This window comes from Carcharhinus amblyrhynchos, unplaced genomic scaffold (genome assembly GCF_965287045.1).
Source record: "Carcharhinus amblyrhynchos unplaced genomic scaffold, sCarAmb.v2.hapA scaffold_801, whole genome shotgun sequence".
Lineage (NCBI taxonomy): Eukaryota > Metazoa > Chordata > Chondrichthyes > Carcharhiniformes > Carcharhinidae > Carcharhinus > Carcharhinus amblyrhynchos.
The window spans coordinates 45,332-68,488 of NW_027650541.1; the positions used below are offsets into that span (position 1 = coordinate 45,332).

Here is a 23,157-nt window from a genome sequence, read left to right on the forward strand (position 1 = left end):
CGCCTGCGCCGAGGTCGCCCCCCAACCCTCTCTCTCTCTCTCGCTCGCTCGCTCTCCCTGTGTCTGTGTCCCCCCCCCTCGCGCGGTGCAATGTTAGTGCGCCTGCGACGAGGCCGGCTGTGCCCCCCCCCCTCCTCCTCCCCCCCTCCTCCCGTCCTCCCCTCCTCCCGTGCCATGTCACTGCGCCTGCGCCGAGGCCGACAGTGCCTAGTTAATGCACCTGTGCTAAGTCAGTGCGCTTGCGCCGAGAGGGAGCCCGCGCAAAATGGCGCTGGGGCCAAGCCAGGCCGTTGGCACTATATTGTCCCAGCCCCAAAAAAGTCCTCCAGTACTTGGTCCAGATTTACTTCATCTGGTTGCTTTTAGGGTTTCTTTATTCTAGATTTACCCAGGTCGGTTTTAGGCTATGTTTTTTTCTAGATTCACAATCTACTGGGTGGCATGGTAGCACAGTGGTTAGCACTGATGCCTCACAGATCCAGGGGACGGGTTTGATTCCGACTTGGGTCATTGTCTGAATGGAGTCTGCATGTTCTCCCTGTGTCTGCATGGGTTTTGTCTGGGTGCTCCGGTTTCTTCCCACAATCCAAAGATGTGTGGGTTATATTGATTGGCCATGCTAAAATTGCCCCTTAGTGTCCTGAGATGCGTAGGCTATGTATTATTATGGACTGGTGGATCAATGATGTTTGAGATACAACTGGACTGGAGTCAGGTGGACCAAAGATGGTTTATATACAGCTTGACTGGAGTCGTGGACCAATGATGGTTTAGATACAGGTAGACCGAGGTCTGGAATCGGCTATTCAGTCCCGTGAGTCTGCTCTGCCACTCAATGAGATCATTTCTGACTGATCTATTGTGGCCTTGCCTCAACTTTCCCGTCTATCCATAACCCTTAACTCTCTTGGATACACCGGTATATATTTGTACATTGAAGAAGTGGAAGTAGCCTTTGTCAACCATCTCTCACTCTGTAGTCGATGACGCTTAGCCTCCAGTTATGCTCCCTGTTGCACTGCATAGTTTGGTGTACCTGAACAGCAAACCCCGACAACCAGCCATGCAGTAATGACCAGATGTCCTCCTCGAGCCATAAGTGACAGTGTGAGCCCTCTATTCTTGCAATTGTGACGTCTCGTTCATCGCAAGCTCACGAATTCTCTGCTAAGAAGCTTAGTTGTCCTGGACCTCATGGTGTAGAAAACTCTACAGCCCCAAAGCTATGAAAAAGCCCCCGCGAAAGCTATCTCTGAAGCAGAAAGGAGATATGTTAATCCTTCTAATGGAATGTGGAAAAGAGCAATCAATGTAATAGTGTGACTGAGTGCAAGGTGGTGAACTTTGATTGGGGGGAATTGATGGACAATGTGAAGGACCAGCAGATTTTGAGGTTTCATGTTCACAGGGCAGTCGAAACAGTACATCAGGAATAGGTCTTAATAATCTGGCAGGTTTATTGCAAGGAGATTATCCACCCAGTCCGATTTCCTGTAACATCTCGTTCATCGCAATCTCACCAGTTCTCTGCCAAGCTTAGTTGTCCAGGATCTTGGGGTGTAGTAAACTCTTCCTTTTTCAGATAACAGTCCAATTCCTGCCTGAATACTTTGTTTGAAACTGCCTGCAGGCAGCACATTCCAGATCTTAACCACTCACTGAGTGACATTTATAAGAACATAAGAAATAGGAGCAGGAGTAGGCCATCTAGCCCTTCGAGCCTGCCCCACCATTCAATAAGATCATGGCTGATCTGTCGTGGCTCAGTTCCACATTCCCGCCCTCTCCCCATAACCTTTAATCCCCTCTCATTAAAAACCCATCAACCCGCGTCTTAAAAATATTTAGCGAGGTAGCCTCCACCACTTCAACGGGCAGAGAATTCCAGAGATTCACCACCCTTTGAGTGAAGAAGTTCTTCCTCAACTCCGTTCTAAACCGCCCCCCCTTTATCTTAAGGCTGTGCCCCCTAGTCCTACTGTCCTTTCTGAGCGGGAAGAGTCTCTCCACCTCTACCCTATCCATCCCATTCATCATCTTATACGTCTCAATGAGATCTCCCCTCATTGTTCTAAACTCCAATGAGTACAAGCCTAGTTTATTCAGCCTCTCCTCATAGCTCAACCCCCTCAACTCCGGCATCAGCCTAGTAAACCTCCTCTGCACTCCCTCCAAGGCCAAAATATCCTTGCATAAGTACGGTGCCCAAAACTGCACACAGTACTCCAGCTGCGGCCTCACCAATGCCCTATACAGCCGCAGCAAGACCTCCCTACTTTTATATTCAATCCCCTTCGCTATGAAGGCCAGCATCCCATTTGCCTTCCTGACCACCTGCTGCACCTGCAAGCTGGGTTTTTGCGACTCATGCACAAGGACCCCGAGGTCCCTCTGCACCGTCGCCTGCTGCAGTTTTTCTCCACGTAAGTAATAATCCTTCCTACCATTATTCCTACCAAAGTGGACCACCTCGCACTTGCCAACATTAAATTCCATTTGCCAGTTCCTGGCCCATTCACCCAGCCTATCTAGATCCTTCTGCAGACTCTCCACACCCTCCGCGCAATTTGCCATTCCACCAATCTTGGTGTCATCAGCAAATTTCGACACCATACACTTGGTTCCCTCCTCCAGATCATCTATATAAATGGTAAATAGCTGAGGCCCCAGCACCGACCCCTGGGGCACTCCACTAGTCTCCGTTGTTTCTCGAGTCTCCATTGCTTGCTTTGCCAATAATCTTTAAACTGTGTCCTTTTGCTCTCAATGCTTCCTCGAATGGGGTAAAAAGCCTGACAACACCAGGTTTAAGTCCAACCGATTTATTTGATAGTACACTAGCTTTCGGGGTTAGTCCCTTCGTCAGGTAAATGGGGAGTTCTGGCCTCAGACAGAGCATATAAAGCACAGACAGTTTACAGATTACTGATTAGAATGCGAATCTTTACACCTAACCTGCTGTTCAAGTCTTAAAGTGGCCGACAATGTGAGTGGAAGGAGCACTGATCACAGGTTAGAGAGATGTGTATTGTCTCCAGACAGTACAGTAAGTGAGGTTTTGCAAACCCAGGCAAATCACGGGGGTTACAGATAGTGCGACATGAACCCAAGATCCTTGTTGAGACCGTCCTCGTGCGGAACTTGGCTATCAGTCTCTGCTCAGTGACTCTGCGCTGTCGTGTGTCGTGATGGCTGCCTTGGAGAATGCTTACCCGAAGGTCAGAGGCTGAATGCCCGTGACCACTCGGGTAAGCATTATCGAAGGCGGCCTTCACAACACACAGCGCAGAGTCGCTGAGCAGAGACTGATAGCCAAGTTCTGCACACATGAGGACGGTCTCAACAAGGATCTTGGGTTCATGTCGCACTATCTGTAACCCCCGTGACTTGCCTGGGTTTGCAAAACTTCACTTACTGTACTGTCTGGAGACAATACACATCTCTCTAACCTGTGATCAGTGCTCCTTCCACTCACATTGTCGGCCACTTTAGGAGTTGAACAGCAGGTTACGTGTAAAGATTCGCATTCTAATCAGTAATCTGTAAATTGTCTGTGGTTTATATACTCTGTCTGAGGCCAGAACTCTCCATTCACCTGACGAAGGGACTAACCCCGAAAGCTAGTGAGTTTACTATCAAATAAATCGGTTGGACTTAAACCTGGTGTTGTCAGACTTTTTACTGTGTTTACCCCAGTCCAACGCTGGCATATCCACATCCTCGAATGGGAACAGCCTTTCCCACCCCTAGTCTACTCATCCAGGTCACTCATAACTTTGAATCCCTCTATCAAATCTCCCAATCTTCTGTTCTCCATGGAAAACAATCCCAAACTTTTCCAATCTGTCTACAGAGCTGAAGTTTCTCATTCTTGAAACCATTCTTGTGACTCCTTCTTTGCACTCTAATGTCTTCACACCCTTCCTGAAGTGTGGTATCCAGAACTGGATGCAGTCTTCCTGTTGAGGACAAACTGGTGTTTTATAATGGATTGCACAGTTTCCTTGCAAACTCCGGTTCATGTGTGCCAAGCCAATATCTCCAAGGAACGGGTCTGTTAATGAATTGACTCATGAACCAGGGCTGGAGACTGGATATCTGAGCAGCCAGCTCACAGCATACTCAGTGACCACAAATGGTGTGGATGAGCGTCAAGTGATGTCACTCCAAAAGTCACACCATTTTGTAGAGTTTTCCCTTTAACTCTCTGTCACCAGGCAGATAGCACCCCCCCCACCTGTCATCGGGCAGATTTTCGCCTCCCCGTCACCAGGCATATTCCTCCCCCGCCAGTCGCTGGGCAGATCCCCCTCCCTCCCCCTGCACCTCTGAAGTCACTGGACACATTCCGCCCCCATCCCAGACAGATTTTACCCCACAGTCCTGGGCAGATTTTACTTCCCCGTTATTGGACAGATTGCACACCCCCTCCCATTGCTGGGCAGATTTGGGATGGGTAGATTGTTCCTCCTGTTGCTGGGCAGATTTGGAATGGGTAAATTGTTCCTCCTGTTGCTGGGCAGATTTGGAATGGGTAAATTGTTCCTCCTGTTGCTGGGCAGATTTGGAATGGGTAAATTGTCCCCCAGTTGCTGTGCAGATTTGGGATTGGTAGATTTTGCCCCTGTTGCTGGGCAGATTTGAGGTGGGTAAATTGGCCCACTGTTGCTAGGCAGATTTGGGATTGGTAGATTTTGCCACTGTTGGTGGGCAGATTTGGGGTGGGTAAATTGTCTCACTGTTGCTGGGCAGATTTGGCATTGGTAGATTTTGCCCCATTGCTGGGCAGATTTGGGGTGGGTAGATTTTACCCCTGTTGCTGGGCAGATTTGGGATTGGTAGATTTTGCCCTTGTTGCTGGGCAGATTTGGGGTGGGTAGATTTTGCCCCTATTGCTGGGCAGATTTGGGGTGGGTAGATTTTGCCCCTATTGCTGGGCAGATTTGGTGTGGGTAGATTTTGCCCCTGTTGCTGGGCAGATTTGGAATGGGTAGATTTTGCCCCTGTTGCTGGGCAGATTTGGGGTGCGCTGGCTGTGATTGGTGGAGAGCTGTGTTCCCGGGACCTCGCGGGAGTGCGGCCGGAGTCTGGCGGGCGGCATGGCGGCGGGAGCGGGAGGCAGCGGCTGAGGAGAGGCCGAGACCCGGGGGGGAGAGACAGAGAGAGAGAGGCCAAGACCCGGGGGGGGGGAGCGGAGAGAGCGCCCGGGGCCCGGAGCAGAGAGAGAGGGGCAGGCCCCGGGGAGACAGTCAGGGCCCGAGACAGCCTCTGAGTCCGGGCCCAGCGCCCTGACAGCCGGCAGAGGCAAGTATACCGGGCCCGGGGGGATGAGGCGGCAAACCCCGGCGAAAGAGAGCGGCGCCAACCGGGGGTTTCCAGGCTCCCCCTACTCTAACCCGGGGTTTCTAGGCTCCCCTCCTAATCTGGGGTTTCCAGGCTCCCCCCCCTCTAGTCTAGGGTTTCCAGGCTCCCCCCCATCTAATCTAGGGTTTCCAGGCCCCCCACTCTAAATTGGAGTTTCCCGGCTCCCCCCCCCCCCAGCCTGGGGTTTCCAGGCTTCCCCCCCTCTAATCTGGGATTTCCAGGCTCCCCCCGCTCTAATCTGGGATTTCCAGGCTCCCCCCCCTCTAATCTGGGATTTCCAGGCTTCCCCCCCTCTAATCTGGGATTTCCAGGCTTCCCCCCCTCTAATCTGGGTTTCCAGGCTCCCCCCCCTCTAATCTGGGTTTCCAGGCTTCCCCCCCCTCTAATCTGGGATTTCCAGGCTCCCCCCCCTCTAATCTGGGTTTCCAGGCTCCCCCCCCTCTAATCTGCGTTTCCAGGCTCTTCCCCTCTAATTTGGGGTTTCCAGGCTCTCCCAACTCTAACTTGGGGTTTCCTGGCTCCCCTCTCCCCTCTAATCTGGGGTTTCCAGGCTCCTTCCCCCCCTCTAATCTGGGGTTTCCAGGCTCCTTCCCCCCCCTCTAATCTGGGGTTTCCAGGCCCCTTCCCCCCCCTCTAATCTGGGGTTTCCAGGCCCCTCCCCCCCTCTAATCTGGGGTTTCCAGGCTCCTTCCCCCCCTCTAATCTGGGGTTTCCAGGCTCCTTCCCCCCCCCCCTCTAATCTGGGGTTTCCAGGCTCCTTCCCCCCCTCTAATCTGGGGTTTCCAGGGTCCTTCCCCCCTCTAATCTGGGGTTTCCAGGGTCCTTCCCCCCCTCTAATCTGGGGTTTCCAGGGTCCTTCCCCCCTCTAATCTGGGGTTTCCAGGGTCCTTCCCCCCCTCTAATCTGGGGTTTCCAGGCTCCCCCCCCACCCCACTCTAACCTGGGGTTTCCAGGCTCCCCCCCACCCCACTCTAACCTGGGGTTTCCCGGCTCCCCCCATCCCTCTAACCTGGGGTTTCCTGGCTCCCCTCTCCCCTCTAATCTGAGGTTTCTAAACTCGTCCTCATCTGGCAGTGCCAGGTGTTCCCCCACCGTGCTTTCAAGACATTGCTTCAATCTGGGGTCAGAGGGACCCTTTTCCCCACGCCTTTGCCAAATCTGGAGTTTGTGATTTGGAGGGAGCCCTCTTCTTTGGTGGAGAGAAGGGACCTTCTCTCTTTCTCTCTAACCCACCTTGCACCTGCATTCCCTACCATTTTGCACATGTATTCACACACAGATTAAAGGGACCATTCTCTCAATCTGGGTTTAGGGAAAGTCCCGATCCCTCTCTTCTAAATTCCCTCCCTCTTTGTTTCCCCCCGCCTGAGAGTTGGAAATTTTCTGAGAATAGGAATTGGCCATTCGCTGAGGCGATGACTAACTGGCATCTGAGCTCCAAGCACCCGCCTTGCCTCCCTATCCTTTTACAAAATTTGGTCTCGCAAAAGAATGCATGTTTTTCCTAACTTCTGAGCAGCCGGGTTCCTATTTTGAGGTTTTGTCTCCTCGTTCCAGATGCCCTTATGAGTAGAAAAGCCTTCTGCCATCTTCCGGTTAGCACTGTGCCTCAGCACCAGGGACTGGGTTTGATTCCCAGCTTGGGTCACTGTCTGTGCATGTTCTCCCCATGTCTGCATGGGTTTCTTCTGGGTGCTCCAGTTTTCCTCCACGCTCCAAAGATATGCGGGTTAGGTGGGTTGGCCGTGCTGAATTGCCCCTTACTGGCCAAAGATGTGCGGGCTAGGTGGATTGGCCGTGCTAAATTGTCCCTTGGTGTCCAAAGATGTGCAGATTAGGTGGATCGGCCATGTTAAATTGTCCCTTACAATCAGGGGAATTAGCTTGGATAAACGCATAAGGTTACGGGGATAGGGCCTGAGTGGGATTGTATTTGGTGCAGAATGGGCCAAATGGCCTCCTTCTGCACTGTAGGTATTCTACAATTCCCTAATTCCTTTCAAGATCGAAAAACCTCAAGTCAGATTGGCCAATCCTCCTATAATCGAGACAATAGTTTCTGGTAATTTCTTTCCACAGCCTAATCCTTGGAGCTTTAGTAACGTTTGGATGAATCTGCTGTTGCTATATCCTTTCACAACACTCAACTGTTCCAGATGTGGTCATGCTAGGATTTTATAAAACTGTATCAAAACCTTTCTCTTGTATGCTACGCCTCCAGTTATAAAGGGTAACATTCATAGAATCCCTACAGTGCAGAAGGAGGCCATTTGGCCCATTGAGTTTGCACTGACCCCAATCCCAACCAGGCCCTATTCCCGTAACCTCACGTATTTACCCTGCTAATTCCCCTGACACTAAAGGGCAATTTAGCACAGCCAATGCACCTACCTACCATGCATATATTTGGAGTGTGGGAGGAAACTGGAGCGCCAGGCAGAAACCCATGCAGACACTGGGAGAACCTGCAGACTCCACACAGACAGTGACCCAAGCTGGGAATCAAACCCTGGTCCCTGGCACTGTGAGGCAGCAGTGCTAATGACTGTGCCATCATGCCACTCCACTCGCCTTGCTAATATTTTCATTATCCCTGTTCGAACATTTTGGTGATCTGCCCAACGTCTAAAAATGAAAAATACATGAGAGCAGATGAGCCATCCTCTTAAAGCTGACAAGGCTGACAGGAGTGGGTTTAAATGCATTCCTTCATGTCAGGTTCCTTCCCCTTTAAGTAGGCAGCAGTTTTCCCACATTCGGTGTCAGTGCCTGATTGAAGAGTTGAATGCTACTTTGTTGTCTCACAGGCGCTGTTGGAAGGGACCTCGAGCTGATCCTGTCTGCTCACGACGTCGTGGGTGCTGCCACAGGGCCTCTGCACAACGGGTAGGTGACGCGATCTCCACTCCCTTTGTCGAGCTGAAACTCCACAATCACACGGATAGGCAGGCCGGACACCAGTTGGTGTTTGTGCCCCACAATAGCCTCCTCCCACCCGTCTCTTCACTTCTCCCTCTGCCTCATTTGCCCATTGTCTCGAATCTCTTAGAGCTCTGATTACCAACACCCCCCGCCCCCCCCACCTGCCCGAGGAATGTGCTTCTCCCCATCTCCTGAATGAAAAAAAAGCCCTTGTCATTTTGAACGCTTCTATTAATTCCCCCCCTCCACCCACGCACATGCTTGGACACGGGACGGCACAGTGGTTAGCGCTCCTGCCTCTCAGCGCCAGCGACCTGGATTTGATTCCAGCCTCAGGTCACTGTCTGTGTGGAGTTTGCACATTCTCCCCATGTCTGCATGAGTTTCCTCTGGGTGCTCCAGTTTCCTCCCACTGTCTAAAGATCTGCAGGTTAGGTGCATTGGCAATGCCAAATTTCCCCTTAGGGTAAAAATGTGGGGTTGCAGGGATAGGGCCTGGGTCCCTGGGATGGCACAGTGGTTAGCGCTGCTGCCTCACACAGCGCCAGGGACCTGAATTCAATTCCTGATTTGGGTCACTGTGCGGAGTCTGCACATTCTGTCCGTGTCTGTGTGGGTTTCTTCCGGGTGCTCCGGTTTCCTCCCATAGTCCAAAGATGTGCAGTTTAGGTGGACTGGCCATGCTACATTGCCCCTTTGTGTCCAAAGATGTGCTGGTTAAGTGGATGGGCTATGCTAAATTACCCCTTAGTGTCCAAAAATGTGTGGTTAGGTGGATTGGCCATGCTAAATTACCCCTTAGTGTCCAAAGATGTGGATTGGTAGGGTTAAAAAAAGGGGGAATAGGGTGGGGGATGGACAAGTTTGGTTAAGATGCTCTGTAGGATATTTGGTGCAGATCTGATGTGCCAAATGGCCTCTTTCCGCACTGTAGAGATTGTATGATTCTATTCTATGACTCTGTGGGCCCAATACACCCGAGCCATTGTCATATAGAACAGTCTGCTCAGCATAGGGACCATCTGGTGAATCTAGGAGGATGGGTTTGGAGTGAGTGAGTTTGAAGGTTAAGAGATGATCTAATTGAGTTGGCTGAAGGATTCGATAGGGTGGACCGAGAGAAACCATCTCATCTGGGCTCGATGGATTCTCCCTGGATATCGGTGCGAAGTGATATAAGGCGGGAGTTAAGATGCACCGTCCTTTAACTAAGGGAAGGGGAAATAAGGGTTCACTGCTCCTTATTGATAGCTGGTAAACGTGCCAACCATTACCCTCCTCCCCACTCCCATAAAGCTGAAAGTGACCCTCACCCCTCCAGTTGATTGGGTGTTCGATTTGGCTTCCATTTAGCTCTTTTGGGTTAGAGTAGTTTTATTTCTTGTCTGTCTCGGTGTGTGAATGTCTTCTCTAATGTCTAACTGACCCATTATTCCAGTACTCTGGTGTAACGTTTGGATCCGTTGTTTCCCCACCACCCCCTCTATCCTTGCTCCCACAGCACCATCATCGGTGGTGATGACTACTGCGCTCTGTCGCGAGGCCCCCGCAGTGTCCCAGTGCCTGACTGCCAGCAGACGAATCGAAAACAAGGTGTGACCCTTGTAGCGCAGGAAGGAAGTATCTGACTACCGCTGAAGCCACGGCAATGGACTGCACAGAGGAGCTCGACATGGAGGAGGGCCAGAGCCCACCCGATCCCCCGGCTGGCCAGTCCGGACCGGTGGAAGCAGCCAGCGGCTCCGAGGGGCATGGAGGCGAGCCCGTGGCAAAGGTTGCCCGGCTGGGAAAGGATGAGGGTTCGCCCCTGCCTCTGGTGGCCGACTTAGCGGAACAGCTGGGAGGGTGCAATGCCCCGGCGACACCTGACCTCCCTGTGACCTCCGATCTTGGCAGCCCTTCGAGAGGTGCTGGTGCACAATTGGCTGAGGAGGAGGAAGCAGCAAAGGGAGGCCAGGAGGCAGAATATTGTCTTGAGCACCTGGAGCCAGATGAAAACGGCAAGAGTGAAGCAGAGACCCTGCGAAGGAGAGAGGTGGAGATCCCGCAAGCGAGAGAGACAGAGATCCCGCAGGCGAGAGAGGCGGAGATCCCGCAGGCGAGAGAGGCGGAGATCCCGCAAGCGAGAGAGACAGAAATCTCGCAGGCGAGAGAGGCGGAGATCCCGCAAGCGAGAGAGGCGGAGATCCCGCAAGCGAGAGAGGCGGAGATCCCGCAAGCGAGAGAGACGGAGATCCCGCAAGCGAGAGAGGCGGAGGTCCCGCAAGCAAGAGAGGCGGAGGTCCCGCAAGCAAGAGAGGCGGAGATCCTTCAGGTGAGAGAGGCGGAGATCCCACAAGCGAGAGAGGCAGAGACCCTTCAGGCGAGAGAGGCAGAGATCCTGCAAGCGAGTGAGAGCCAGGATGAGCCATGTACTGAGAGCGATTCAGTTTACTAGTAAGTAACTCTCCATCTCTGTCATACACTTCAAAATGTGTTCAGAGGTCTTCCAGACATGACCTGTTCCACAGGAGCGTATGAAATCACTTGTCTAGGAGACTGGATATTGCCCTGGCTTCAGCTTTTCTTTATATTCCTACCTGGGGTGTGGGCATCGTTGAGACGGCTGACATTCCTCACGTCACGACTCACCTTTTAAAGTACAGTCAGTGTTGTTGGGAGCGCTGCACCGAGGGTGGCATGGTGGTTAGCACTGTTGCCTTACAGCACCAGGGACCCGGGTTCGATTCCGAGTTGGCACGATCTTCCCCGTGTCTGCATGGATTTCCTCCAGGTACTGCAGTTTCCTTCCACACTCCAAAGATGTGCGGGTTAGGTGGATTGGCTTTGCAAAATTGCCTCTAGTGTCAGGGGAATTAGCAGTGTAAATATTAGGGGTTAGGGCCTGAATGAAATTGTTGTCAGTGCAGGCTTGAGGGGAGGTGATGGCCAAGTGATATTATCACCAAATTCTTAACCCAGAAAGCTAAACTTCAGGGGACCCGGGTTAGAATCCTGCCATGGCAGGTTGTGGAATTGAAATTCCATTGAAAAAAAATCTGGAATTGAGAATCTACTTATGACCCATTGTTGTAAAAACCCAACTGGTTCAGTAATGTCCTTTAGGGAAGGAAATGTGCCATCCTTACCTGGTCTGGCCTACATGTGACTTCAGAACCACAGCAATGTGGTTGATTCTCAACTGCCCCTCCAAGGACAACTAGGGATGGGCAATAAATGCTGGCCCAGCCAGCGACACCCATGTCCCACAAATTAATTTTTAAAAATGGCCTCTCCATGATTTGCAAACAGCAAGCTCCCAAACATACAGTAATGTGATGATGGCCAGGTAACCTGTAGTATGATTGTTGGATGCAGCGCAAAATATGCCCAGGTCTCTGAGGCCAGCTGCCCAGCTCATCTTTGACCCATAGTCCATCTGAGAGAACCGGCAGGGCCTCAGTTTAATCTCATCTCTGAAAGAGGGGCAGTTAGAGTACTCCCCCTCGCACTGGCATCGAAGGTGGCAGCCTGGATTTTTGAGCTCAGGTTCTCTGGTTTGGAACTTGAAGCTGTGACCACCTAGACTCGGGTGAGAGAGTTTATCCACCAGGCCCCACACAGCTGGCTGGTATCAGTATTTCACCCTAGTGTTACACAGCTCAGAAAGCTGTCTTTGGAAACCAGAGTCCAGAACTTTACTGTCGATGACGTTTTGCACGTATACATAGCCCGTGGTCACGCTGGGTTGGGGGATACTTGTGTACGGTGTTGTTCTCGTGTGCTGGGAAACATCCCGTGACTTTAACGCATCTCCTCTTCCCACTGCTTTCTAGTCCGGTCGGATACGATTTCACCCAAGTGCCCCAGCTTCTCTCAGGAGCATGGAAGGAGTACACGGGAGTGGTGGAGAACTTCCTAAAGGGCTGCAAGTGGTGAGTGAAGCTTCCCGCTGGTGACAGTAAACCCAGAAGAGTTATGAAAATTCCCTGAAACAGACTCAAAGTCATGGAATTTAGTGAAGTTTGGGGATGAGACTTCTAATTTAGGCGGATTTCCGACTTTTTCCCCTCCTCTGTGGGAAAATTTGCTTCCTGGGTCTGGAAGCACAGATTTTGTTCTCCCGCCTGTTCCTTCTGTTAATTGACAGCTTTAGACATTGCCACTGCAGCAGCAGTCATTGGCTGGGCACCAGATTGCCCTGTTCTTGTCTGGCATAGGGAAAGTCTATGTTTGCTGCAGATTTGTGTTATTGCAGAATGGTTATAGCAGTGACAGAGGCCATTCAGCCCATTATGTCCATGTCAGTACTTTGCAAGAGCAACTCAGCTAGATCTCGACTCGTCTGCCAATTTGCATTGCTCAGTTATTGGCGGCCGTGCCTTCAGCTGCTGGGTCCCTATCTCTGGAATTCTTTGTACCTCACCCTGTTTCCCTAAGATGCTCTTAAAACTTTCCTATTTGACCCAGTAATAAGTCCTTGGAGGGAGAAGTCTCTTCACCCAAATCCCTTTATTTACAAGTCTGACAACAGCATACAGAGTGCTTTCAGTTTACAGTCTGCACGACGAGTCCCAGAGGAGCTGAAAGGCCTGGTTAAATACAGAGCAAGAGGCTCCCTGATTGGCTCATCAATTTGGCCCTTAATCGGGGAGTTCTTTTCTGGTACCAACTTAATAAACAAACTCAAATTAACTTAGGGTCAAATTAAAAGGGGCAGCTCCCCAAAAGGAGGGGGAACAGCCCCAACAAAAAACAAAGTACAAAGGAAACTTAAAACGTTAAAGCAAAAGATGATTATTGGGGTTGATAAACACTCCGGCCCTTAATCAGGGAGTTTATATTCTAACAGGCCCACCTCAATTGCCTGATTAAAGTTGTTGCTGACACCAAGCTCTCAGTCGCCTATCTCTAATGGCTCTTTTTGTGGCTCAGTGTCCAGCGTTATTTTGAGAACTCTGCCGTGAATTGCTTTGGGATGTTTTCCCATGTTGAGGGAGCCGCAAAAAGTTGTTTTATTTCCACTCCCCTCCAGAGATGTGTGACATGTTCTCTGGAGATTGAGCCTGGGACTCATTTGGCCGGGCTTAGCTCACTGACTGAGGCTTCACTACGCACGCTGAATTCCTCCCCCTTGGAGTTAGGTCAAGATTTCACTGAATGGCAGAACAGGCTGAATGGCCGTCTCCTGTGCCTCAGGACCCAGAGGCAGAGAGTGATGTTCTAGTCTGCTGCACACCAGGTTTACACGCACAGACATCACGGCTAAATCCCAAACTGACCAGTGCCAAAAGGGAAGTGCAGAAAAGCTTAATGAGAATGGTTTCAGGGATGCTGGGCTTCAGTCCTGTGGATAGATTGGACTTTCTTCCTGGAAGGACAGCAGGTTGGGAGGAGATTTGATCGAGGCGATCAAACTCACAAAGGATCTGGACAGAGTAGATAGAGGAAAACTGTTCCCACTGAGAGAAGGATGGAGCATGAACAGGCACAAGATTGATACTCATTAGTGACACTGGAAGCCTTTTTCACCCAGTGAATGGTAAGGAGCTGGACTGTGCTGCCTGAGAGTATGGTGGAGGCAGCTTCAAGCAAGGCATCCCAGTAGGAATTGGAGTATCTGAAAAGGAAGAACGTGTAGGGTTGTGGGGAGAAGTTGGCACGAGAGGAATTGCTTATCTGGAGAGCCAGTGCAAACACAGTGAGTTGAATGGCCTCCTTCTGTACCCAGAAGAGAAAATACTGGAAAGTCTCAGCAGGTCTGGCAGCATCTGCACAGAGAGCAAAGAACTGACGCTTTGAGTTCAGATGACCCTTTGTCAGAGGGTCAGATGAAGGGGAGATATTTATATTGCAGGGTGTGGGAATGAAAGATGAGTTGTAGCCACCTCCGTAGAACTCTGAAACAGCTCTGAGATTTCAGAGCAACTGAAAGCATCCCACAGCCAATGAAATGTGACTTCTAATAAAGTAGATTTGTTTAAGTTGTTTGTATATTTAAATAAGCTTTCTGAGTCACTCCTTTTCCTGCGTTGATGTGCTGGGAACTGAATTGGGTTCAACACAAGCATGTCTTATTGACTTGTCTCGCTTTGTGTGCTTGTCTTTCTGTCCCAGGGCTCCGGACGGTTCCTGCATTCTGACCAACAGCGCAGACAACACTCTGCGGATCTTCAACCTCCCCTCAGAGCTGTATAGCAGGGAGTGGGATGAGCCTGCCGAAATGGTACCTGCTTCCTTTCCCCTGTGCCGTTTGTGTCTTTCACATGTAATCGGAGGATGAGAAAGAAACAAAAAGTGGATTTGCCCCACCCTGATCCCACATTTGCTCCCCTCCTGCCAGCTCTCTGCCAGAGAGTGGTTTAGATCCAGCAGCCTTTCAGGCACTTTTGCCCAGAGCAACAATTCATCCACAGTGAATTTTCTTTATAATTTATTTGTTTGTGGGACATGGGCGTCGCTGGCTGGGCCAGCATTTATTGCCCATTCCTAGTTGTCTTTGGACGGCAGTTGAGAGTCAACCACATTGCTGTGGTTCTGGCCAGACCAGGTAAGGACGGCAGATTTCCTTCCCTAAGGGACATTAGTGAACCAGATGGGCTTTTCCAACAATGGGTCATCAGTAGATTCTTAATTCCAGGTATGTTTCATTGAATTCAGATTCCACCATCTGCCGTGGTGGGATTTAAACCTGGGTCCCCCAGAACATTAGCTGAGTTTCTGGATTAATATTCCAGTGATAACATCACTAGGCCATCGCCTCCCCATTGGAATGTTGCTCGGCAGCCAGGTTCCAGCATTCTGCCCTGCTTTTCTTCCAGGCTTGTCTACAATGGTGAAAGCAAAATATTGCGGATGCTGGAATCTGAAACCAAAGCATTTGTGCAGAGAGCAAAGAACTGACGCTTTGAGTTCAGATGACCCTTTGTCAGAGGGTCAGATGAAGGGGAGATATTTATACTGCAGGGTGTGGGAATGAAAGATGAGTTGTAGCCACCTCTGTAGAACTCTGAAACAGCTCTGAGATTTCAGAGCAACTGAAAGCATCCCACAGCCAATGAAATGTGACTTCTAATAAAGCAGATTTGTTTAAGTTGTTTGTATATTTAAATAAGCTTTCTGAGTCACTCCTTTTCCTGCGTTGATGTACTGGGAACTGAATTGGGTTCAACACAAGCATGTCTTATTGACTTATGCTGGAAAATCTCAGCGGGTCTGACAGCATCTGTGGGGAGAGAATAGAGCCAACGTTTCAAGTCTGGATGACCCTTCGTCAGAGCCAGACGAAGGGCCATCAAGGCACAAAATGAAGCTAAACTGAGGTGAGGAGAAATTTCTTCACCCAGAGGGTGGCGAATGTTTGGATTTCACTCTCACAGAAAGTAGTTGAGGCCAAAACGTTGTCTGACTTCAAGAAGGAACTAGATATAACTCTTGGGTCTAAAGGGATATGGGGGGGGGCGGGGAAAAGGTGGGAGCAAGATATTGATCATGATCATAACGAATGGCGGAGCAGACTCGAAGAGCCAGATGGCCTCCTCCTGCTTCTAGTTTCTATGAAACCTTGGCACTATTCTCTGTCCAGGAGATGCTGCCCGATTTCCCAGCATTTTTTGTTTTTGTTTCCAGTGGATCTGACTGTGCCTGCTCTGTGCAATGGCTTTAGTTATTGTTGACTGCCATAGAAAAATCCACAGGGAGTTTCACTGCTGCTGCCGTGCTTACTGGCAGCAGGCACTTTCCTGTTAGGATTCCGAGCACACTCTGACTCAGGAGATAGCCACTCCCGTACCAGCCCCTGTCTGCATGTGGGAGTTGCTAAGTTGTATACAAACTGCCAAGTGTTGTAAAATGATGTTTTGAGATATAAGGAGAGGTTGGAAAGACTGGGACTTTTTTTTCCCTGGAGCGTAGGAGGCTTAAGGGTAATCTTATAGAGGTCGATAAAATGAAAGTTTATTCATTAGTCACAAGTAAGGCTTACATTAACATTGCAATAAAGTTACAGTGAAATTCCCCTAGTCGCCACAGTCCGGTACCTGTTCGGGTCAATGCACTCTAACCATCATGTCTTTCAAACTGTGGGAGGAAACTGGAGCACCTGGATGAAACCCATGCGGACACAGAGAGAACATGCAAACACACAGACAGAGGCCCAAGCCAGGAACCAAACCTGGGTCCCTGGCGCTGTGAAGCAACAGTGCTAACCACTGTGCCTCTGTGTAATAGAAAATTACAGCTCAGAAACAGGCTTTTTGGCCTTTCTTGTCTGTGCCGAACCATTTTTTGCCTAGTCCCACTACTCTTGCTGCCAAGTAAACAACTTCATATTTTCCCATATTATACTCCAGGCAGCACAGTGGCCCAATAATTAGCACTGCTGCCTCACAGCGCCAGGGACCTGTGTTAGATTACCCGCTTGGGTAATTATGCGGAGTCTGCACGTTCTCCCCATGTCTGTGTGGGTTTCATCTGGGTTCTCCTATTTCCTCCCACGTTACAAATGACATACTAGTTAGGTGCTTTGGCCATGCTAAATCTCCCTCAGTGTACTCAAACAGACATACAAGTGTGGCAACCAGGGGATTTTCACAGTAACGTCATCACAGTGTTAATGTAAGCCTACTTGTGACAATAATAAATAAACTTTAAAAATCTGCCATGTTCTGGCCCATTTACTCTACCTATCTCCATCGGTCTGCATCCTTCTCCATTGGTCTGCATCCTCCATATGTCCTGTTTGCACATACTTTGCTACCTATCTTTGCGTCATCTGCAGGTTTAACTACCATGTCTTTACTCCCTTTACCTAAGTCACTGATGAGGGGAATGGATAAGGTAGATAGTCAACATCTGTTCCCAAAGGTAGGGGAGTCTAAAACTAGAGGGCATAGGTTTAAGGTGAGAGGGGAGAGATGCAAAAGAGGCCAGAGGGTCAGTTTTTTTCACACGGAGGGTGGGGAGTGTCTGGAATGAGCTGCCAGAGGCAGTACTGGAGGCAGGTACAATTTTGTCTTTTTAAAAGCATTTAGGCAATTACATGGGTAAGCTGGGCATAGAGGGATATGGGCCAAACATGGGCAATTGGAACTAGCTAAGTGGTTAAAAAAAGGTGACATGGACAAGTTGGACCAAAGGGCCTGTTTCCAAGCTGTAAACCCAATGACGCTATGCATTTTACCATTGGAGACACCAAACCAGGCTGCTTCCGAATGCAGTGCATCTAAACGAGGTGTTAACTAGTGAGTAAGTAACCTTGTTTCTGCCAGATTGCTTGATAGAGTGGTAACTGGGGAGGCAATGGCGTAGTGGTATTGTCATTGGTCTACTAATGCAGAGAGCTCTGGGGACCTGGATTCAAATCCCACCATGGCTTTTGGTGAAATTTGAATTCAATAAAAATCTGGAATTGGAAGATGACCATGTCATTTAAAAAAGAAATCTAGTTCACTAATGTCCCCTCTAGGGAAGGAAATCTGTTGTCCTTGCCCAGTCTGGCCTCCATTTGACTCCAGAGTCACAGCAATGCGGTTGATTCTTAAATGCCCTCTGAAATCATAGAATCTTTATAGTGCAGAAGGAGGCCAGTTGGCTCATTGAGTCTGCACAGACCAGAATCCGACTCAGGTCCTATGCCCATAACCCCACATATTTATCCTTCTAATCCCCTTGACACCAAGGCACGGCCAATCAACCTAACCCGCACATCTTTTGGACTGTGGGAGGAAACTGGAGCACCCAGAGGAAACCCGTACAGACTCCACAAAGACAGTGACCCGAGGCCAGAATTGAACCTGGATCTCTGATGCTGTGAGGCAGCAGTGCTAACCACTGTGCCGCCCTCATAGTTAGATGTCAAATCCTTTTTGGTAACACGCTTATGAAACACTGACATTTTAGAAGATTTAAATTGCTATTTAAATGCAAGGATGTCATTTGCCCTCTTAGAGCCTGAGTTGGCTCTATTAAAGAGCCTCCTAATTAGTCCCACTCCCACCCAGATTGTTAGCCCCGCAAATATTTTTCCTTAAAGTACTTATCCAATCCCTTTGTCAAGGGATCTGTGGAATCTGCTTCCACTGTCCCTTCAGGCAGAGCCTTCCAGACCATAACAAATTGCCATGTGAAATGAAGAATTAGTTCTCCTCGTCTCGCCTCCGGTTCTTTTTCTGTTGACCTCACCTCTTGCCTTTGAATTTACAGAGTGCGGTGTTGCGTATGTCTGAGGGAGATACCATATATGATTACTGCTGGTACCCAGCCATGACCTCCATGGCTCCTGAGACCTGTTTGTAAGTGCTGGTTGTTTGTAAGTGCAGATATTACTGTATATTCCTGTACATTTTGCTTGAAATTTCCTTGGGCCCCTAAAACTCAATTCCCAGCCGCACCCCGGCCACCCTCGACCCACAATCAGGAGCACTCACTCTTGCTGTTACTAATTAGAAAATGCGGGTTCGCTCTGCTCCACTGTGTCAAAATGTCACACTCTCTTAGTATCCGTGAGTCGTTAAAGCACAGACCAGGTTTCTCCTGAAATGAGGGAGATCTTCTGGTCTTTCAAGGGTACAGCACAGGAGGCCATTCTGCTTTTCAGCTCCTACTCCATGAAAGTGCAATCCAATTAGTCCCACTCCTCATAACCCTCAAAATTGTCCTTTTCAGGTATTTACCCAATTCCTATGTGGGATGACAATTGAGTGCCCTTCCACTGTCCTGCTCAGATCAAAACCTCGCTTGGTGAATATTTAAAATGTCACCTTAGAATCTTGGAATCCCTACAGTGCAGAAGGAGGCCATTCAGCCCATCAAGTCTGCACCGACCACAATCCCACCGGCCCTATCTGCATAACCCCATGCATTTACCATAGCTAATCCCTCCCTGACCCTAAGGGTCAATTTAGCATGGCCAGTCCACTATCCCGCATGTCGTTGGACGTGACAGCACCCAGAGGAAACCCACGCAGACACGGGGAGAATGCTCAAACTCCACACACACAGTAACCCAAGCTGGGAATTGAACCCGGGTCTCTGGAGCTGTGAGTAGCAGTGCTAACCACTGTGCCACCGTGCTGCCTGTACTGCCGCCTTCTCCCCCCTCTGGCTGTTTTGTGTTTTGTTTACTTGATTTGATTTATTATTGTCACATGTATTAACATGCAGTGAAAAATATTGTTTCTTGCGCACTATACAGACAAAGCATACCGTTCATAGAGTACACAGGGGAGAAGGATTTGATTTGATTTATTGTTGTCACATGTATTGGGATACAGTGAAAAGTATTGTTTCTTGCGTGCTATACCGACAAAGCATACCGTTCATAGAGAAGGAAAGGAGAGAGTGCAGAATGTAGTGTTACAGTCACAGCCAGGGTGTAGAGAAAGATCAGCTTAATGCGAGGTAGGTCCATTCAAAAGTCTGACAGCAGCAGGGAAGAAGCTGTTCTCGGGTCAGTTGGTGTGTGACCTCAGACTTTTGTATCTTTTTCCTGACGGAAGAAGGTGGAAGAGAGAATGTCCGGGGTGCATGGGATCTTGATTATGCGTGAGTCGTTTGTCTACTAACCCTGCTGCCAGTGGGAACAGTTTCTTCTTCTTTACTCAATCAAAACCCCTCGTCGTGTCGATCATCTCGATTAAACCTTCCCAACCTAAATGCTGGGAATGCTTGTGAAACACACATCAGCAACATCACTAACCCATCCTCTCACTTTGCTGATGTTAGAACATAGAACATTACAGCACAGTACAGGCCCTTCGGCCCTCAGTGTTGTGCCGAGCTACGTCCAAACCCAAGATCAAGTTATCCCCTCCCTATAATTCTGGAGTGGTCCATATGCCTATCCAGTAACCACTTGAAAGTTCCTAAAGTGTCCGACTCCACTATCACAGTGTTGACGTGGAGAAGTGTGTGTGTGTGCGTGCGTGTGTGTGCGTGTGTGCGTGTGTGTGTGTGTGCGTGTGTGTGTGTGTGTGCGTGTGTGTGTGTGTGCGTGTGTGTGTGTGTGCGTGTGTGTGCGTGTGCGTGTGTGTGTGTGTGTGCATGTGTGTGTGTGTGTGTGCATGCGTGTGTGTGAGAGCATGTGCATGGGACCGAGTTTGATTCCTGGCTTGGGTCAGAGTCTGTGGATTTTGCACAGTCTCCCCGTGTCTACATGAGTTTATTTCCGGGTGCTCCAGTTTCCTCCCACAGTCCGAAAGACATGCTGGTTAGGTGCTAAATTCTCCCTCAGTGTTCCCCAAAACGGCACCAGAGTTTTGGATAACACTGACAAACACAAAACAGACGACCAGGGGATTTTCACAGTAACTTCATTGCACTGTTAATACCTGTGACTAATATAAAATTTTAACGAAAGGTAGAAAGAAAGAGAAATGGTTCCCAGTGGCTGAAGGGTGGACATCCAGGGGGCATAGATTTGAGGTGCTTGGCAAAATTGGTGACATGAGGAATAACATTTCCACACCACCTTTCGGATTTGCAATGCATCATACAATAGCCACTTTCAAAAGGGAGCTGGATAAATAGTTGTGGATTTAATTTCAAGTTACAGGGTGATGGAGCAAGAGTGGGAGGCTAACTGGATTTCTTTTGAATAGTTGGGCTGAATGGCCTCTTTCTGTGCTGTATATATTTGTGTGATATTGCTCAAGCTCTAGTACTTGCAGATGTTTTGAAAGTATTTATACAGCAGAGTAAACCCTGCTTTGCACAGTCTCACTCTTCACTTGTGGATTCTTTAGTTTTCTGGCCAGTGTGTCAGAGTGAGTGAATCCGCACAGCCGCTGAAAGCTGAGGCACAGAGGGCAGCTGAAAGCTGAGGCACAGAGGGCGTCCAGAGCCAAGCTTCTAAACTCCACCCTTCCTTTCACAGCCTGGCCAGCAGCAGCCGCGACAACCCCATTCACATCTGGGATGCCTTCTATGGAGATCTGCGGGCGACCTTCAGGCCTTACAATCACCTGGTGAGTCCAAACGCAGGACTGGCGGAACCTGCTGCAGTGTTCTTCCATCAAGCACCCATCCAGATACATTTATCCAGCCAATTTACCGGGCTGAATCCTAGGGCCAGGGGGTGATGCCAGCTTGGGGGTGGGGACGGTCAGTGATTCTGGCCAAGAGTTTGGAGGAGGGATTTCAGCCTGGTCACATGCTTAGTGAATGCGGTATCAGGTTCCTCTGTGATTCCTCTTGGATAGCTGGCATGGGGAAGGAGGTAAGCGGGGGGGCAGTAAGGTGGGGGCAGTCTGGAGAGGGGGTGGGGGGGTCAGTTGGGAGGGGGGTAAGAGGTGCAGTCAGGAGACGGGAAGGGGGGGTCAGTTGAGAGATGGGTAAGGGGGACAGTCGGGAGAGGGGGTAAGGGGGGCAGTCAGGAGGGTGGGGGGGGCAGTCAGGGCAGGGGTCAGGAGGGGGAATAAGGGGGCAGTTGGGAGAGGGGATAAGGAGGGCAGTAGGGAGGGGGACAGTGAAGGGGTAAGGGGGCATTAGGGGAGTAATGGGGCAGTAGGGAGGGGGACAGTGAAGGGATAAGGGGGCAGTAAGGAGAGGGGGTAAGAGGGGCAGTAGGGAGGGGGATAGTTGGGTGAAGGGATGGGGGGGCAATAGGGAGGGGGGTAAGGGGGGCAGTAGGGAGAGGGGATAAAGGGGCAGTAGCGAGGGGGACAGTCGGGTGAAGGGATAAGGGGGGGCAATAGCGGGGCGGGTAAGGGGGGCAGTAGGGAGGGGGACAGTTAGGCGAAGGGATAAGAAGGGGGGCAGTTGGGAGGGGGTAAAGGGGTCCACAGATGATGCGCTCCAAGGAGCTCTGACTGAAACAAAATCAGTGACCGAAGGGGAATTCGGGCAAGTGACAAGACGTCTGGGAGAAAACATAGGTCGTAAGGAGGGTCTCGATGGACGGGGAGAAGCTGAGAAGTTTAAGGAGTGAATTCCAGAACTTGGGGTCTCAGTAGTGGAAGACACAGGGGCCGATGGAGCGATTTATAATCAGGGATGTCAAGAGGCTGGAACTGGACGTGCACAGAGAGATCTTGGAGGAGGAGGTTACAGAGACAGGAGTGGTGTGAAAACAAAGGGTAAGGAGTTTAATGTCGAGGTATTTTTGGATCAGGAGCCAGCGTGAGTTTGCGTGCACAAGGGGCGGAGGGGTGAACGGACTGGATGTTCGGATGCCAGCAGCAGAGGTTTGGATGAGTTTTAGGGTTGTGGAAGGCGGGTCTGGAGCTGACGAAGGCACAGAGGGGTGGGGTTAGATTCAGACAGTGTAGGGAATCGACCCCCGGAGATAACGTCCGTCGCTAAGTGGGGCATGTCTTTATTCACAGGATGAGCTGACGTCCGCGCACTCTCTCTGCTTCACGCCTGACGGCAATCAGCTCTTCTGTGGTTTTGACAAGATGGTGAGGGTGTTTGAGACGTCTCGCCCGGGCCGGGAATGTGAGAAGAGACCGACGTTGGGTATGCCCTTCTCAATATCCGCGGGTGGGCTTTGGGGATATATTTATTGTAATGTCGGAACGTGCCACTCTGCTCTTGCTTTGCTTTGAAATGATTTTAAACCACGTGCATTCCCTTGAATTACGCTGGCTTTCAGATGAGATATTATCTGGAAGGCTCCATCTACCCCCTCCCTCCCCGCTCCTCCCCCTCCCTCCCCGCTCCTCCCCCTCCCTCCCTGCTCCTCCCCCTCCCTCCCCGCTCCTCCCCCTCCCTCCCCGCTCGTCCTCTTCCACCCCGCTCGTCCTCTTCCACCCACTCCCCCCCCGCTCCTCTCCCCCCCCCAACTCCTCTCCCCCCCCCCCCAACTCCTCTCCCCCCCCAACTCCTCTCCCCCCCCCCAACTCCTCTCCCCCCCAACTCCTCTCCCCCCCCAACTCCTCTCCCCCCCAACTC

At 50.4% G+C, this 23,157-nt stretch overlaps 1 protein-coding gene across 1 annotated transcript; it reads left to right on the forward strand.

Moving 5' to 3' along the window:
- Nucleotides 1–5,223: 5,223 nt before the first annotated feature.
- On the forward strand, nt 5,224–22,722 carry wrap53 (WD repeat containing, antisense to TP53; the record flags this gene model as incomplete). The annotated part of the gene is made up of 9 exons (XM_080184570.1): nt 5,224–5,304; nt 8,172–8,250; nt 9,788–10,321; nt 10,394–10,722; nt 12,102–12,200; nt 14,383–14,491; nt 18,469–18,557; nt 21,140–21,230; nt 22,590–22,722. Coding segments are annotated over exons 3-9 (1,237 nt in total), but the record flags the coding sequence as incomplete, so codon positions are not given.
- Nucleotides 22,723–23,157: the final 435 nt, after the last annotated feature.